This window comes from Aquarana catesbeiana, linkage group LG11, assembly GCF_042186555.1.
Source record: "Aquarana catesbeiana isolate 2022-GZ linkage group LG11, ASM4218655v1, whole genome shotgun sequence".
Classification (NCBI taxonomy): domain Eukaryota; kingdom Metazoa; phylum Chordata; class Amphibia; order Anura; family Ranidae; genus Aquarana; species Aquarana catesbeiana.
In genome coordinates this window covers 9,675,388-9,694,215 of record NC_133334.1, presented here as the reverse complement: position 1 = coordinate 9,694,215, position 18,828 = coordinate 9,675,388, and the positions used below count along the sequence as shown (strand labels likewise).

Sequence of the window (18,828 nt, the reverse complement as noted above, 5' to 3'; positions counted from 1 at the left end):
GAAGATGCAACTCTTTAATATCACTGTAAGGCTGAGTTCACACTGCCGCATGGAGCGGCTCACAGCAGGGGTCCAATGCGTCCCTGTTCACGGCTTTTTGGCTGAATTCGGACCTGAAATGGACCAGAAGACACATAGGACTCCTATGCAATTCACACTGGAGCAGCTCTCTTGACAAGTGAACTGGATGCAGGGAAGCCCGCAACCGATTTGTAATAGTGTGAACCCAGCCTAAAAATTTATTTGCATCTGTTGTCAAGCAAATGCTTCCTTGAATTTAAGTTGGGCTGACAAAGAATTTTGTAACATTTTGGAAAAAAGATACAAACTAGAAGTCCAGCATTTGAGGTCAGGATGGCAAAAATCTCCACAGCCACCATATATTTCCCTTTGGTGCTCAGATAGGCCGGGATCATGGCAATCCAGACACTGCAGAACACCAGCATGCTGAAGGTGATGTATTTGGCTTCATTAAAACTGTCCGGTAATGTCCTTGCTAAAAACGCTGTAATAAAACTGAAGGCAGCCAGGATCCCCATATAACCCAGGACAGAGTAGAACCCGATAACTGACCCTTCATTACACTGAACGATGATCTTTGTTTGATATGATCTTTTGTCCAACTCCTGGAACGGGGGAGAGATCGACAACCATGCAATGCAGATTAAAGCTTGCAATGATGAGCAGATGAAGACAACAGAATTGGGCAGCTTTTCTCCAACCCCTTTTTTCCACACGCTGCCCGGTTTGGTGGCTTTGAAAGCAAGCCAAACCATCACAGTCTTGCCCAACACAGAAGAGACCGCTATGGTAAAAAGAAATCCAAAAGATGTTTGGCGTAGCCAGCAGGTTGTATCCATGGGACGACCCAGGAACAAGAACACACAGAGGAAACCCAACATGATGGAGACCAGGAGGACAAAGCTGAGGCTCTTGTTATTGGCTCTGACAATGGGGGTATCTCCATATGAAATAAATACAGTCATTGTCAAAAAAGTTAAAATGCAAAGGAATAAAGAGATAACCATGAAAAATAAAGATAGATTATCAGTATAAGACAAAAACTCCATAAGCTTGGGATCACATTCAGTTTTGTTCTCATTTGGCCATTCGTGCTCCAGACACTTCATGCAGTTATCACTTCCTAAAAAAAAAAATTGTTGAATTGTGTTTGAACTTAGTTTTTAATTTACACAGATTAAAAAGTATTTTAGACAAAAACTCCACAACGTTTTCATATGGAAAAAGCCAACGTAATATACATATTAACCATTTGACCTCTGGAAGATTTAACCCCCTTCATGACTAGGCCATTTTTTTGCAATACGGCACTGTTTTATTTTAACTGACAGTTGCGCAGTCATGCAACGCTGTGTCAAAATGAAATTTATGTTCTTTGTTTCCCACAAATAGAGCTTTCTTTTGGTGGTATTTGATCACCTCTGCATTTTTATTTTTTTTTTGCACTATAAACCAAAAATACTGTCAATTTTGAAAAAAAAGAAACAATATTTTTTTACTTTCTGCTTTAAAACATCCAATTAAAAAAAATGTAAAAATCAAATTTCTTCATTTAGGCCAATATGTATTCTGCTACATGTTTTTGGTAAAAAAAAATAAATAAAAAATTCCCAATAAGCGTATATTGATTGGTTTGCGCAAATGTTATAACATCTACACACTATGGGATATATTTCAGGAATTTTTATTCTTTTTTATACTAGTAATGATCAACTACTTATATCTGGACTGCGATATTGCGGTGGACAATCGGACACTCACTGATATTTTTGTCACTTTGCAGGAACCAGCAACACCAAAACAGTGATCAGTGCTAAAAATATGCACGGTCACTGTACTAATGACACTGGCTGGGAAGGGGTTAAATATCTAGGACAATCATGGGGCTAGCTGTGTACCTAGCCTCTGTTTTTGTGTACTGTACTGAATCTCATAAAAGTGAGTACATCTCTCACATTTTGAGAGGTGTACTCTCCTTAGTCTGCTTGTCTTCAGCAAACTGTTTGTTGGCTCTCTTGTGCAGCATCTTTAGAAGAGGCTTCCTTCTGGGACGACAGCCATGCAGACCAATTTGATGCAGTGTGCGGCGTATGGTCTGAGCACTGACTGGCTGATCCCCCACCCCTTCAACCTCTGCAGCAATGCTGGCAGCACTCATACGTCTATTTCCCAAAGACAACCTCTGGATATGATGCTGAGCATGTGCACTCAACTTCTTTGGTGGACCATGGCAAGTCCTGTTCTGAGTGGAACCTGTCCTGTTAAACAACTGTATGGTCTTGGCCACCATGCTGAAGCTCAGTTTCAGGGTCTTTGCAATCTTCTTATAACCTAGGCCAACAAGTCTTTTTTTTCAGATCTACAGAGATTTCTTTGCCATGAGGTGCCATTTTGAACTTCCAGTGACCAGTATGAGAGAGTGAGAGCGATAACACCAAATTTAACACACCTGCTCCCCATTCACACCTGGGACCTTGTAACACTAACGAGTCACAGGACACTGGGGAGGGAAAATGGCTAATTGGGCCCAATTTGGACATTTTCACTTAGGGGTGTACTCACTTTTGTTGCCAGCAGTTTAGACTCTAATGGCTGTGTGTTGAGTTATTTTGAGGGGACAGCAAATTTACACTGTTATACAAGCTGTACACTCACTACTTTACATTGTAGACAAGTGTCATTTCTTCAGTGTTGTCACATAAAAAGATAGAATAAAATATTTACAAAAATGTGAGGGGTGCTATGGGTTTCCTTGCATTGCTTTTACCACCAACAGAAGTCTTAGAAAATAGTAGTAAAATCCACCTGTTTCATTGGACATCTCTCCTTCTGAGCATGGGACACAACCATGACAGCATTCATGTACATCTGAGCTCGGCACTTCTCTGTTTCCTGGTAAACAGTCCTCAGAACACTGCGATCTCGGGATCTAGACAAAGAAAATTTTTTGTTACTTTCAACTTTCAGGAAATACTTTTAACCACTTAAGGACCAAGCCTATTTTTCACACTTGTTGTTGACAAGTTAAATTTTTTTTTTGCTAAAAAAATTACCTAGAACCCCCAAACATTATATATATATATATATATATATATATATATATATATATATATATATATATATATATATATATTATTTTTTTCAGACACCCTAAAGAATAAAATGGAGATCCTTGCAATACTTGTCACACCGTATTTGGGCAGTGGTCTTACAATCGCAATTGTTTTGTAAAAAATACACATTTTTTAATAAAAAAAAATAAGACAACAGTAAAGTTAGCCCAATTTTTTTCTATATTGTGAAAGATAATGTTACGCCGAGTAAATTGATACCCAACATGTCAAGCTTCAAAGTTTCGCCCAGAATGGCGACAAACTTTGGCACTTAAAAATCTCCATAGGCGACGTTTAAAAATTTCTACAGGTTACCAGTTTTGACATACAGAGGAGGTCTAGGGCTAGAATTATTGCACTCGCTGTAACGATTGGGGTAATACTTCAGATGTGTGGTGTGACGAAACCCTGTCTTTAACAGGACTATGTCCGCCGTAAATGCTTCCTTTGTCCAAAACCAGCACTATCCAAGACCCTTTAGCCCACCCAGTCACCAGCCGTAACTCAGTGTAGGGTGAAAAACATCAGACTCTTTATTCAAACACATGTAACAACAGATATACAACTCAGCCACACTCCCCCCCTCCCTTGGATTCAGGGTGGGATAAACTTTCCAATAACAATAGACACACAGGTCAGGTGTATTCAAACTTCTCATCAGTAAACAGTCTTAGGAGGGGCTGCTGGAGGAATTCCCCCCCCTCCACATAGACATACATCCCATAATATACTTTTCTCCCAAGGCAGACAGACACAACAGAACCATGGGATACAACCACACCCAAAGTGACTCCCGTCACATGTGGTTTGAACACCGTTTACATATGTGAGTGTGACTTATGTATGCGTTTGCTTCTGCGTGTGAGCACGGAGAGACAGGGGCACTTTTTTCTAATTTATTTTCATTTTTATTTTTCCGTTTTTTTATTTTTACTCTTTCCCTTTAAAAAAATTATTTTGGATCACTTTAATTCCTTTTACAAGGAATGTAAACATCCCTTGTAATATAACCTCAGATATTACACTTAAAAGCAATAAAAAAAAAGATTTTTTTTTTTCAATTAAAAAAAATTGTCCCTTTAAGGCCGTTGGGTGGAAGTGATTTTTCATGCCACTCCGGTCCTCCAAGGATATAGAGTCGAGTGGGGGCCATCATGCCCTCACTCGACTTCCTGTCCATCAGGTAAAAGGATTGGTATGTCTCCGTTTCTTCCAATGGCTCCGGAAAGCTGCGGGGATCCCCGGGATGCGGCGGGAGGGGGGCACCTTTCCCGCCGCCCATAAAAGTGATTTCCTGGTGAATCTGCCGCAGAGACCACTTTTATCTTAGAGCGGACCACCCACCGGGGTTATGGCAGCTATCTGCTGCTATAACAACGGTATAACAACGGTATTTAATGTCAAAGTAGCGATGTATAACGAAGGTTGATAGTCCGGAAATGGTTTATCCACTTGCCGACCGCCTGCCGTCGTTAAACGTCGGCTGATTGAAGAGGAATATCATTGTTATGGCAGCAGCTAGCTACCTCTTCTGAGGCGGGCGGTCGGCTTTCAGATAAAAGTGGTCTCTGCAGCGGATTTGCCACAAAATCACTTTTATCGGTGGCGGGAGAGACCCCCCTCCCATGCTCCGGTGCCCTCCGCCACTTACCAGTGCCATTGGTAGCGGCGGAGGCGATCGGATCCTTCTTGGTCTGTGGTATGGAGCTGACTGAGGAGAAGATGGCCCCCGCTCGGCTCCATACCATTGCAGGGCAGAAGCAACGTCAAAACATCACTTATACCCATAGCTCCTAAAGGAACTTTTTTTTTTTTCAAACAACATTTTTTTTATTGCATGTTAGTGTAAATATGAGATCTGAGGTCTTTTTGACCCCAGATCTCACATTTAGAGGTCCTGTCATGCTTTTTTTCTATTACAAAGGGATGTTTACATTTCTTGCAATAGGAATAAAAGTGACACATTTTTTTTTTAAAGTTTAAAAATAAAAAGTAAAATAAATAAGAATTTTTTTTTTTTAACGCGCCCCATCCCGCAGAAGTCAACGCATACATGAGCAACGCCCACATATGAATACAGTGTTCAAACTACACATGTGAGGTATCACTGTGATCGTTAGAGCAAGAGCAATAATTCTCACCCTAGACCTCCTCTGTAACTCAAAACATGCAACCTGTAAAAATGTTTAAACACCGCCTATGGAGATTTTTAAGGGTAAAAGTTTGTCACCATTCCACGAGTGGGCACAATTTTGAAGCGTGACATGTTGGGTATCAATTTACTCGGCATAACATTATCTTTCGCAATATAAAAAAATTGGGCTATTTTATTTTTTATTTTTATATTTTAATTTAAAAAAGTGTATTTTTTCCAAAAAAAGTGCGCTTGAAAGACCGCTGCGCAAAAGTGGTGTGATAGAAAGTATTGCAACAACCGCCATTTTATTTTCTAGGGTGTTAGAAAAATATATATATAATGTTTGGGGGTTCTAAGTAATTTTCTAGCAAAAAAAAATTATTTTAACTTGTAAACACCAAATCTCAAAACGAGGCTCGGTCCTTAAGTGGTTAAATAACAATATAATCCCTTTTTCTTTAACAACTTTAGTACAAGCCTGTATATACCCCTTTATACCATGTCATCTTTTCAGGATAGCTTAACTAAAAATTAACATAGCCATGCCACACTGTGCCCAAATTAATTGTATATATATATATATATATATATATATATATATATATATATATATATATATATATATATATATTTTATGTAAATAATAAAAAAAAATTGATTTTAGATATTTAAGGCTGCATAGTAAAGGCCCAACTTCTGTTCAGCATAACTGTAAAAACACATTTCCACCCTGTTGAGTTACACTTTAATCTTTTTAATGTTAACGTCTGCAGCACATTGCTTCTTAATTTATGGGACTGCAAGCAGTAGACATGTGCACTGCTGAAAAATTACGGTAATTCATTCTGGTTTTTGTTTAATTTGTTTTTTTTTTGGGGGGGGGGGGGTTCCGTTTTTCGGGTCATTTGTTATGATCGAAATTCAAAAATTTGAAATTTGAAAATTTGAAAATTAATAACTAACCCATAACAACTGACTATTAAATTATAGGTATTGGAATTTCCTTTAAAATTTGGCTGTTAGGGAACGTAACGAATACGAATTTATCCAAAGTTACGAATTATCCGAAATAACAAATGCCGCATCTAAACAAATGGAACATAATTAATTAATAAAAAATAAATAATAATAATAAAAAAGTTTGTATTATTCTTATTTTATATTAATAATTTTTTGCGTTCCATTTGTTTAGATGCGGCATTCATTATTTCGGATAATTCGTAACTTCGGATAAATTTGTTACGTTCACTAACAGCCAAATTTTAAAGGAAATTGCAGTACCTATAATTTAATAGTTAGTAATAATAATTATTATTAGTTAGTTAGTTAGTTATTATTAGATTTTTGGGTTTTGGAATTTTTACATTTTCGTTTATTTTGGATTTTCATTCTTTTGAATTTTTGGAATGCCATGTGTGAGAAATAACTTGGTAACATGCCAATTTTGTGGAAAAATTTCTTCATTTTCCAAACAATTGTGGGAAAAAATTGCAACTTCAAAAAACTTGCCATGTCTCTTACTAAATACTTTAGACTGCCTTCTTTCCAAACAGGGTCATTTGGGGGGTATTTGTACTGTCCTGACATTTTTGGGCCTCAAGAAATGAGATAGGCCAACAGTATATCAGGATTGATCAATTTTAAATGATACGTAGCCTAGTTTGTAGGCACTATAGCTTTAAACAAAGCAATCATCATGCACTTATCAGGATTTTTTTTACCAAATACATGTAGCAGAATACATTCTGACCTAAAATTATGATGAAATGTGATTTTGTTGGATTTAAAAAAAACAGAATGTAGAAAATATTGTTTTTTTGTTTTGTTTTGTTTTTTTGCTCTTTTTTCGCTTATATAAAAAAATGACTCCCCTGCTGAATCGCCGTAGCTGTGTGGTGGGCACTTTAAGGGGTATAGGGGGCGCGCCCGCCGCGGTAGTAAGGGGGCCGATGCGCGTGCCCAGAGGCCGCGATGTCCGCTGGGCACACGCGATCGCCCCTGACAAAGCCAAAACGAGGATCTGTGTGTGTAAACACACAAATCCACATTCTGACAGGGGAGAGGAAACAGATTGTGTGTTCCTAGTATATAGGAACACCGATCAGTCTCCTCCCCAGGCAGTCCCATCCCCCCACAGTTAGAACACACAGAGGGGACACATTTAACCCCTTGATCGCCCCCTAGTGTTAACCTCTTCCCTGCCAGTGACATTTATACAGTAATTAGTGGCTATTTATAGCTCTGATCGCTGTATAAATGTCAGTGGTTCCAAAAAAGTGTCAAAAGTGTCCGATCTGTGTGCCGCAATGTCGCAGTCCCAATAAAAATTGCAGATCACCGCCATTATTAGTAAAAAAAAATGTATAAAAATGCCATAAATCTATCCCCTATTTTGTAGACGCTATAACTTTTGCGTAAACCAATCAATATACGCTTATTGCGATTGTTTTTTTTTTACCAAAAATAATTAGAAGATTACATATCGGCCTAAACTGAGGAAAAAATGTGATTTTTTTTTTAAATTGGGGGATATTTATTATAGAAAAAAGTAAAAAATATTGATTTTTTTTCAAAATTGTTGCTCTTTTTTGTTTATAGCGCAAAAATTAAAAACCGCAGAGGTGATCAAATACCACTACAAGTAAGTTCTATTTGTGGGGAAAAAAGGACGTAAATTTTGTTTAGGTACAGTGTCGCATGACCGCGCAATTGTCAGTTAAAGCGACGCAGTATCATATCGCAAAAAATCGCCCCGTCAGGAAGGGGGTAAATCTTTCCGGGGCTGAAGAGATTAAAATGCATCTAGAAATTTTAATTGCACCTTCATAACACCCTGAAAATGAGCCTTTTGTTTCCTGTTTTTCTCTCTTCAGAACTGTATATCTGCAGTGTAATATCATCTAAGGTGCTGCTGCCTCTGACTGATGGTCTCACTAGATGATTTGAAGTGAGATTTGATGATGTCACTACTGTGCTGATCACTGTTCTTCTTGCTGGAAAGAAAGCTGTACATGAGGGCCTGCAGTGCAGGGATCCCCCTGCTTCTTTTTTGTCTATTCTGTGGATCTTTGCTTCCTCCGCATCTACTACTTCTTTCTAAACATTTCCCAACATTCATCAAGTGGGTAACTCTGACATTACGAAGCAAAATGCTACTCCATTACCAAGATGGCTACCTTTACAGAGACCTGACAAAGCGGGATAAGCCAGTGATAGGGAAAGATCACAGGCCTCTTACATAATACAGGTCCTTGTTAACCATTCGCTGAATGGCTCATGCCGATATACATCGGCAAAGTGGCACAGGTGCGCAAAACAATGTACCCATACGTTGCTGCGTCATTCCCGAAATGGGTTAATTTACACCTCTCACATTTTAAGAGGTGTAAATTTGCTGTCCCCTCAAAATAACCGTGGAACTACAATATTCCATCCTTAATTCTCATGTAGAAAAATAATTATCTGCATAGTCTTATCAGAAATGGGTTAAATATGTTCCTATGTATGTTTAACTGTAATATTCCACCCATAATCCCCACATAGAAAAATCATTTTATGCATATTCCTATCAGAAATGGGTTAAATATGTTCCTATGTATGTATAACTGTAATATTTCACACATAATCCCCATGTAGAAAATTATTATATGCATATTCTTATCAGAAATGGGTTAAATATGTTCCTATGTATATTTAACTCTAATATTCCACCCATAATCCCCATGTAGAAAAATAATTATCTGCATAGTCTTATCAGAAATGGGTTAAATATGTTCCTATGTATGTTTAACTGTAATATTCCACCCATAATCCCCATGTAGAAAAATAATTATCTGCATAGTCTTATCAGAAATGGGTTAAATATGTTCTTATGTATGTTTAACTGTAATATTACACCCATAATTCCCATGTAGAAAATCAATGATATGCTTATTCTTATCATAAATAGATTAAATATATTCCTCCCATAATCCCCATGTAGAAAAATAATTATATGCATATTTTTATCAGAAATGGGTTAAATATGTTCCTATGTATGTTTAACGGTATTTTTCCACCCATAATCCCCATGTAGAAAAAAAGTTATATGCATTTTCTTATGAGAAATAGGTTCAATATGTTCCTATGTATATTTAACTGTAATATTCCACCCATAATCCCAATGTAGAAAAATAATTATATGCATATTCTTATCAGAAATAGGTTAAATATGTTCCTACGTATGTTTAAGTATGATATTCCACCCATATTCCCGATGTAGAAAAATAATGATATGCATATTATTACCATATCAGAAATAGGTTAAATGTGTTCCTAGGTATGTTTACCTGTAATATTCCACCCATAATCCCCATGTAGAAAAATAATTATATGCATATTCTTATCAGAAATGAGTTAACCCCATCCCGACCAGCCGCCGGAGTTGTACTCCGGCATGTTGGCTCCCCTGGCCGAACCAACGTTACCTTATGTCGGTTCGATGCTTGACCATTAGGGGCGCGCACGTTCCACTGATGGCATGTGCGCTGCGGCCGCATCTCGTTGCTGGAGCTGATGTGAGTGTCCGACGAGCGCAATGACCGCTTGGCACCCGCTTGGCGATTGCTCCTGATAGAGCGACAACCGAGATCTGTGTGTGTAAACACACAGATCCTGTTTCTCTCAGGGGAGAGGAGACAGATCGTGTGTTCATACTAAGTATGAAACTGATCTCTCTCTCCTCCTAGGCAGTCCCATCACCCCACAGTTAGAACACACCTAGGGATCATAGTTAACCCCTTGATCGCCCCCTAGTGTTAACCCCTTCCCTGCGGGTGACATTTATACAGTAATCAGTGCATTGTTATAGCACTGATCGCTGTATAATTGTCACTGGTCTCAAAAATGTGTCAAAAGTGTCAGACCTTTCTGCCGCAATATCGCATTCCCAATAAAAATCGCTTATCACCGTCATCACCGTAGTTTATAGCGCAAAAATAAAAACCACAGACGTTATATACCAAATACCACCAAAAGAAAGCTCTATTTGTGGGAAAAAATTTTGTTTCGGTACAGCGTCGCATGACCGAGCAATTGTCTGTTAACCTGTTACCGCCCACCCACCGTCATATGATGGGAGCGGTGTGGCTTTTGTTCTGGGCGGCTGATTGACACAGGGCATGCGCACAATCGCGGGCATGCAGACCTGCTCTGTCAGTGTCGCCGTGTCCCCGGGACACAGCCCGTCACCGACAGGGGTGAACAGCCATTGGGCATGGCTGTTCACCATGTGATCGGCCGTGATTACGTCACGGCCGATCACAAAGGGGTATTCCCCGCTTTAGACCGTGCATGCACACGATCGGGAGCGTGTAGCGCAGTCACGTCGGTGGCGGCGTGTTCCCAGGAACACTGCTCGTCACCAACAAGGGTAAACAGCCAATGGATGGCGGCTGTTTACCACATGATCGGCTGTGATCCATTCACAGCCGATCACTAAATGTAAACATAGACCAGTTACTAGCTGTTACCGGCTCTTCTCTCCTCACACACCTTTTCCAGTGTGAGGAGAGAAGAACCAGGAGCAGTGAGTGACCGATCTATGTGTGTTTTGTAGTGTACTGCACCAACACCACAAAGAGAACCTGTCACATCGCCCCCCCCATTACAGTTGTCACCCAACAGTCCCCACACAGTGCTTATAAAAGTGCACCTGTCACTCATCAGTGCCAACAAAGTGCACCAGTCACCTATCAGTGCCCACAAAGTGCACCTGTCACCCATCAGTGCCCACAAAGTGCACCTGTCACCCATCAGTGCCCACAAAGTGCATCTGTCACTGTCAGAGACTGCCGTCAGTGGTGCACCTGTCACCCTTCAGTGACCATCATCAGTGACCATCATCAGTGACCGCCATCAGTGACCGTCATCAGTGACCCATCCGTGACCCTCACCTGTCACCTATCAGTCCCATAAAGTGCACCAGTCACCATCAGAGACTGCCATCAGAGACTGTCAACCGTTACCTGTCACCTGTCACCCACCAGTGACCGTCACACGTCACCTGCTACCCACCAGTGACCGTCACACGTCACCTGTCACCCATCAGTGACCGTCACCTGTCACCGATCACCTGTCGCCCATCAGTGATCGTCAGCTGTCACCCATCACCTGTCACCCATCAGTAACCGTAGTTTGTCACCTGTCACACAGCCCATCAGAAAAATTGTCCAAAAGATTCTATACAAGTGAGGAGGCATTCCAGATCCTCTCCATGACTGATTAGAGCAGCGGCGTGTTCTCATCAGATTCAAATGCCAACTCCGATTGTGAATCAAATTCAGCATTTGAACTGACCGATAGTAGTGGATCGGCAGACGAATCAGAGGAAGAATGGATCCCTCCTAAAAGAGCACGGTGCTCTGGAAATCAGGCAGCCACCAGCAATATACCCCAGGATCAAATTCCCAGGCCCAGTACCAGCGCTGCTACCAGCGATAGACCCCAAAACCAAAGGCCCAGTACCAGAGATGCTGCCAGCAAAAGGCCACAAGAAATGCCCAGTACCAACACTTCTGCAGCATCACGCCCAAATGCCAGCACAGGAACTCCAACTACCAGCACTGGAGTGCCACGTCCCCCAAGAGCCAGGGCCGCTACATATCTCCCAGATTGTCTTGCCAATCCAACAGGGCTGCCTTTCGACTCAGGATCAGCAAGAATTCCACCTTTCACCATACAGCCAGGTGTGCAGGCCAATACCCAAAATTTTTCTGAAATTGATTGTTTTAATTTATTTTTGCCCAACACTTTGCTGCAACTCATCGTGGACCAGACCAATTTATATGCCCAGCAGCATATTGCCAACAACCCCCAATCTTCATACGCCTGTCAATTCGAGTGCAAGGATTTGACACTGGAGGAGTTCAAAATGTTTATGAGCCTCACCATAAACATGGGGCTTACAAAAAAATGAAGGACGTGCCTATTGGTCCACCCACCCCATTCACCACATGCCCATTTATTCTTCTGTAATGTCCAGGTCCCGATACAAGATGATAATGGGCTTTCTTCATTTCAGTGACAACACCCAGTGCCCTCCCCGCAATCATCCAAATTACGATAAATTATATAAAATTCGCCCACTCGTTAATTTCTTTTCCTAACGATTTGCAGAACTCTATGTCCCCGATAAGCATATATGTGTAGATGAGTCCCTGGTACCCTTTTCAGGCCGGCTAGGAATAAAATAATACATTCCTAGCAAAAGGGCCAAATACGGAGTGAAATTTTATAAGCTTTGTGAGAGAGTCACGGGATATCTGTATGCGTTCCGCATATACGAAGAAAGAGATTCCCAGCTCCAGCCCCCTGAGTGCCCGGCCTACATGGGCACAACTGGTAAAATTGTATAGGACCTGGCATACCCACTGCTGAAGAAAGGTTACCACATATACCTGGATAACTTCTACACAAGCCTGCCTCTTTTCAAACACCTATACCTCGCACAAACCCTGGCCTGTGGAACCTCCAGAAAGAATAGGAAAGGCTTCCCACAAGCCATAGTAAATAGGAAATTGCAAAGGGGAGAAAGAGCAACTTTGAGATGCAACAAAGTGCTGACCTTGAGGTGGAAGGATACCAGGAATGTGTACATGATGTCCACCATCCATGACGACGACACTACAGTTGAAGTTCAGAGAAGATGAGGTCCCATTGTAAAGACAAAATGTGTACAAGATTACAATCTGTACATGGGGGTGGATTTCAACGACCAAATGCTTCAGCCCTATTATCAATAAGTAGGTCCCGTTTCTGGTACAAGAAAGTAGCACTCTATTTAATTAATTTGGCCATTTATAATGCCTACATAATTTACACCAAATCCACCGAAAGCCCTGCCCACTTTCTAAAATTCATTGAAGAAGTTGTCACGTCCCTCATCTACCATCAAAGACCCCCCCAGAAAACCTTCGCTCTGATGCTGTTAGCCGACTTCATGAATGCCACTTCCCAGGCCACGTTCCACCATCTGAAGCAGGCCGAGGACGCCAAAAAAAGTTGAGTATGCAGCAGTAAAGGATTTCGAAGAGATACCAGCTACCATTGTCCCCAGTGTCCCCTTGAACCCAGCCTTTGCATTGGTGAATGCTTCAGACTATATCACACATCCCTAAAATATTAGCCCATATTCTTAACCATCTCCCCATTTTCATCATCTGTGCTTACCATTTCTCATGCTTCCTCAAATAATCATGCCACTGTCTTCTATGTGAACTGACCCTGGCCTGTTTTTTGACTATGCCTCTGCCAACCGTTTGGACTGCTTACATGTGAACTGACCCTGGCCTGTTTTACCAACTACGCTTCTGCCTACCATTTGGACTGCTTCCACATTATCTGACCCTGGCCTGTTTTATGGACTATGCTTTTGCCTCCTGCTTGGACTGATCTGTTGCCCTGCTACTGTAGGACACAGGGGTCTCACATGTGAAGGGCTCCAGAAATGTTTTTCCGGATGGAGAAAACAATTTTTTTTGTTGTCTCCGGGTTTCGTAATTTCCGGATTAAGGTCTGGAGTCCGGAGGCTTCATAGAGATTTAGGTGGGTCGAAGCATCTACCCCTGTGCACAGGTCTTACCTGATTGCGGCCCTCAGCCTGCTGCTGACTTACTGCCGCCATCCACCTGCCTGCAGCATAAACTGACCACACCTCTGCCTGCTACCTGGACTATGGAAATAATTAGCTGTAGCAGGGGCGTGACCGGATGTGGGAGTGAGAGGGTGTGTGAGATCTCCTCTCCCTCCGCTCTGACCAGCTAAGCTACGGGCTGAGGAGACTACCGGTGTGTTCAGCAGCACAAGCGGCAGTGTAAGCAGCGTTGTCCGGCTAACTATAGCACTACTGAGCAGATCGGTCCCCCGGCGCAGACGCGGTGGATGGAGCTGAGGTGGGGTGTGAGAGACCCCTGTGGCGTGCTAACGGCCGGGTGAGGGGATGCTCCGGTGGCGGCCATAGCAGCACCAGCAGTGGCGGCGTCAGTGAGTGTGGTGGTGGTGAGCCAGGAAGACGGAGCCATAGGGGTGGTGTGAGAGGCCCCCCCTCCGGGTTATCAGCAGCAATCAAATTTGGCCGAACACAGCAGCAGCAGCGGGGCAGTGAACGAAGTAAACCATCAGAATCAATATCGCAACACTGTGAATCTGGAGAGTTGCTAAGAAGACCCCAGACATAGGTGAAAACTTTCCTATTTTTTTTTATTATATATACTATGTTTGTGGCGGATGACTTTTTTCCCTGGTCCCTGGCCAAAGAGTTGGACTGTGAGTTGGCCTTGGATTGATTGGTTCTTGAAGAAACCTAATTGAGTCTGTAATGTGAAACCTGGGTTAAATAGAAACATGCTGCCTTATTACTTTCTGAGTTTATTTATCCTATTGAAGTAACATCTGAAATAGACAGAGGAAAATAGTAACCCCAGTCCGAAGTGGGAGACGGACGGGATACTGGCGTATGAGGTTTCACCTTTTTGTTTTTTAAAGCAATAATAGAACCAGTGGAACTGTGTGATGTAAGCTGCTTATTATAATCAACAGCTGTAAGTGTAACGGCGTTGCTTAAGTACTTGTTCACTGTCCCAAGAGTTATTGATCTGACGCTGGCAGAGTTATACGGAGAGCTATCTTGGTGATACCTCTTTTCTTTTTTCTCCATGCAAAACTAGTAGTCCGGGACTGCAACAATTTCATATCTCAATTTGCTAAAAGGAAAAGAATTTCCCTTTTTTTTTTTTCTCCTACCCCCCCCCTCTTTTTTTTTTGTTTTTTCTTTTTTCTCTCTCCCTCCCCCATGGCATAATAGCATGGCTGGGAAGCGGACAGCAGAGGAAAAATCAAACCAGCATCAGTTACAAAATCAGCCGCATCAAGCAGGAGGCCAGGTTACACGCTCGGCCAGAAACCAGACAAACCAAGCGAAAGTCGCAGCAGCAGCTGCAGTAGCGGCAGCAACAAAATTAGAGCGTTTTTCCAGGACATCCCTATCACCAGTAAAATCCCAACAGCTAACTCAAGCGAGTACCCAAGCGAGTAGGAAAAGTCAAAGTCAAAGCAGCGGGCCAATATCGGCCGCAACAAGCCCACTCGCAGTTCCGCCCTCAAAAAGTCACGAAGCAGGAAAACTTGCCCCTATAAGCGGTGACACAGACCCTAAAAGGCTACCCAACACAACTGAGCCCGGGATGGAGAGTAGCCAAAGTGGAGGAGCGGAAGAGCCATCAATGAGGGACCTCCTGTATGCGATTACTGCATGTAAGGAATCAATTTCTGGTTTGGATGTTCAGCTAAAAAGCATAAGAGAAGATCTGATTGCGTTGGGAGGCAGATTGAAAGAAACGGAGGGAAGAACAACAGTCCTAGAGGAAAGATTAAGCCTGGTGGAAGATATTCTATCTCCGCTTAGACAAGATATGACTGATATGAAGAAACGCATAGAAAATCAATCCGCCAAAATAGATGAACTAGAAAATAGAAATCGAAGAAACAACATAAGAGTAATAGGCATGCCTGAACGGAGCGAGGGACCTGATCCTATTGAATTTTTGGAGGGATGGATCAAGGAGACATTTGGGGCCACATCTTTTTCTCTTTTCTTTGGCATTGAACGCGCCCATCGAATCCCCAATAAATCTCGGCAGGGCAAGGAGTACCCAAGACCTATAATTATGAAAATGTTCAACTTTAGAGATAAGGTGTCTTTGCTTCGGAAAGCGAGAGAAATGAGAGAAATCCTGTATAGGGGAGCGCGAATTTCACTATATCAAGACTTCTCCCCAGACCTGCAAAAGCTCAGGGCGGCATACATGCCAACTAAACGTGTGCTTCAGCAAAAAAAGATGGATTATGCACTACTGTACCCCGCCCGTATGAGAATAACTACCAGGAATGGAACATTCTTCTTTGACTCTCCCCGCAAAGTGGAAGATTGGCTGGAGAATGCAGAGAGAATAACACGGAAGGAAGGAGAGGAGAGACTAGAGACTGATTAGATCAAGGAGGGGGGGTTGTTTTGTTTTGTTTTCTTGTTTCCTTGGGTCCCTCCTTTTTCTCTTCCCTCCCCCCCTTTTTTTTTTTTTTTTTTTTTTTTTTTTTTTTTTTTCTCCTCTCTCGTCCTTCTGTGGTACTAGGGAGGGGGGAGAGAAGAGGGGAGGGTGAAACAATGAGTAACACGCTAAAGAATTAAGTAAATGATGTGTTGCAGGTAGAGTTGAGAAAGAGGTACAGGGATAGATCATAAAGTAGTAAAGGTTAGTATACACTTACTTAATTCACTGGATTGACACGACAGATTATTTCTTATACGAACACAAAAAATTAAAAACATATGAATAGCACTAATAAGGTTGAAGGAACAGGATTATAAATTAGCACTAGTGGGATATTCACTTTTTAGAATACACTGAGCTGCTACGATAAACGATTTTGTTTACAAGTATAATAAATTAGAACACTTGAATAGCACTAAAATGGTCAGGGAGGGGGGGAGGGGGTGGGATAGGGACCCTCGGGTCAAAGAGGTATCGTAAATGTTTGGCACTGGCAAGGTATGCCAGTGTAGTATGGGGAATGAGTGTAAGTGGGAGGTCCGGAACATAGCCCCTAGGGTAGGCCCAGCTGGGCAGGGAGGGAAGGAAGGAGGTGGGTGGGAGAGGGGGTGGGGGAGACAGGAGGGAGAGGGGTGGGAGGGGGGGTGGAGTGGGGTGGGAGGGGGGGGGAGGATGGGGAGGGGTGGGTGGGAAAGTCACAATTCAAACAAATAATGAAAAACACCACAAATATAAAATCATATACAAATACCTCCTATGTTCCACCAAGGATGGTAAGGGGATTAGGAGGAATGCTGACTGTTATGTATTACTCATTGAGGGGACCCAAGGGGCAGGTAAAATTCTGAGGGACAATTGTATTCTCATTCCCTGCTCATGTTGTTGTCTCTTGCCTTATAGTTATTTGAATTGGTATGATCCCCTATATGAGTAAGGAAACTGGGAAAAGGAAAGGCCTACTCTTGATGACATGGAATGTGAGAGGGTTGGGGGATAGCGACAAGAGAAGGGCAATGTTTAGATTTTTTGATATAATGAAACCTCAGATAATCTGTTTACAGGAAACGCATTTGTGTTCCAACTCTGTCCACCTACTGCGCTCAAGGAGATACCCGACTCAGTTCCACTCCATGTACACCTCACACTCAAGAGGAGTCAGTATAGTGGTCTCCTCGGATGTCTCCTTTGAATGCATAGAACAGAGGGTGGACAGGGAAGGAAAATTTGTCTTCTTGCTATGTAAAATTAACGGTCTAACGTGCATAATTGCATCAATATACATTCCACCACCATTCTCACCAGCTTCTCTCGGGTGTCTATCACAATTCATAGCCTCATACCCGGATGTCCCGGTATTAGCACTGGGTGACTACAATAACATTTTAGACAACTCCCAGGATAGAATGTCTCTGACATCTAGAACTATGAAACAGTCAACCGGCAGGACTGCTTTCGCAGCCCTGATTATGGAAATAGGACTCCGGGATGTATGGAGAGAGAGACACGAAGAGGATAGATGCTATTCATGTTATTCTGCAACACATGATGTCCTCTCCCGTATCGACCTGGGTTTAGGGAATGAGGCACTCCTGCAGTTAGTGGAGGACTCAGCGTATGAGCCACGTTTATTATCTGACCACTCCCCATTCTGGGTGCGGTTAGGCACCACTGGAAAGCTGGGGCGACCATTATGGAAGGTGAACCCCTACTGGTTATCTCTGTTTCCCCAAGTAGATAGTACAAGAGAGGCGCTACGGGAGTTCCTGCAATTTAATAGGGGGTCTGCAAGCGCCATGGTAATATGGGATACATTTAAGGCATTCTTGAGGGGATGTCTTATTAAACAAATTGCGGGAATTAAAACACGCTCCAGGGAATGGGAAAACAAGGTACGGATAGAACTGATAGAAAGGGAACAGGTTTTGATAAGGGATCCATCAAAATCTAATCAAGAATCCTGGAGAGAGGTACAAGCGATATACAGCTCGGTTTGGTTATCAGCAGCAGAGAAGAGAAGATACTTTCAACAACAAAGCTACTTTGAAGAGGGGGAAAACACTGGCCGCCTTTTGGCCCTTATAGCCAGAGAGCAAAGAGATCCTACTACTATCCAGGTTGTGAGGGCTAAATCCGGGGAGAGGCAGACCCGTAGTTCAGACATCTTGAGTAGCTTTCAGCAGTTCTACGGGGATTTGTACTCCAGCAAAACTAGATATAACCCGTCTGAGTTGATGCAGTTTTTGCAGACCTGTCCGCTCCCGCAATTATCGGAAGCGGACAGGGAACTGTTGAACTGCCCAATCACATTAGTGGAATTAAGAGAAGCACTGGAGGGGACAGGTCACCATAAATCACCAGGCCCAGACGGGATTCCGGCAGAGGTATACTCCCATTATAGAGAGGACCTCTTACCATCATTACTGCAGGCTATAAGGGAGGCTGAGGAACTGGGCTATCTACCGGATAGCATGCG

General features: G+C 42.3%; 1 protein-coding gene across 1 annotated transcript in view; it reads right to left on the bottom strand.

Annotated features, from left to right (window-relative positions):
* Positions 1-239: 239 nt before the first annotated feature.
* Positions 240-18,828, bottom strand: part of LOC141112904 (vomeronasal type-2 receptor 26-like) — a 40,127-nt gene continuing 21,538 nt past the window's right edge. The window contains exons 5-6 of the mRNA XM_073606008.1: positions 2,827-2,950; positions 240-1,144 (exon numbers count right to left, since the gene is read on the bottom strand). Coding sequence (XP_073462109.1) covers positions 240-1,144; positions 2,827-2,950 — 1,029 coding nt within the window. The remainder of the gene's footprint in view (positions 1,145-2,826; positions 2,951-18,828) is intronic.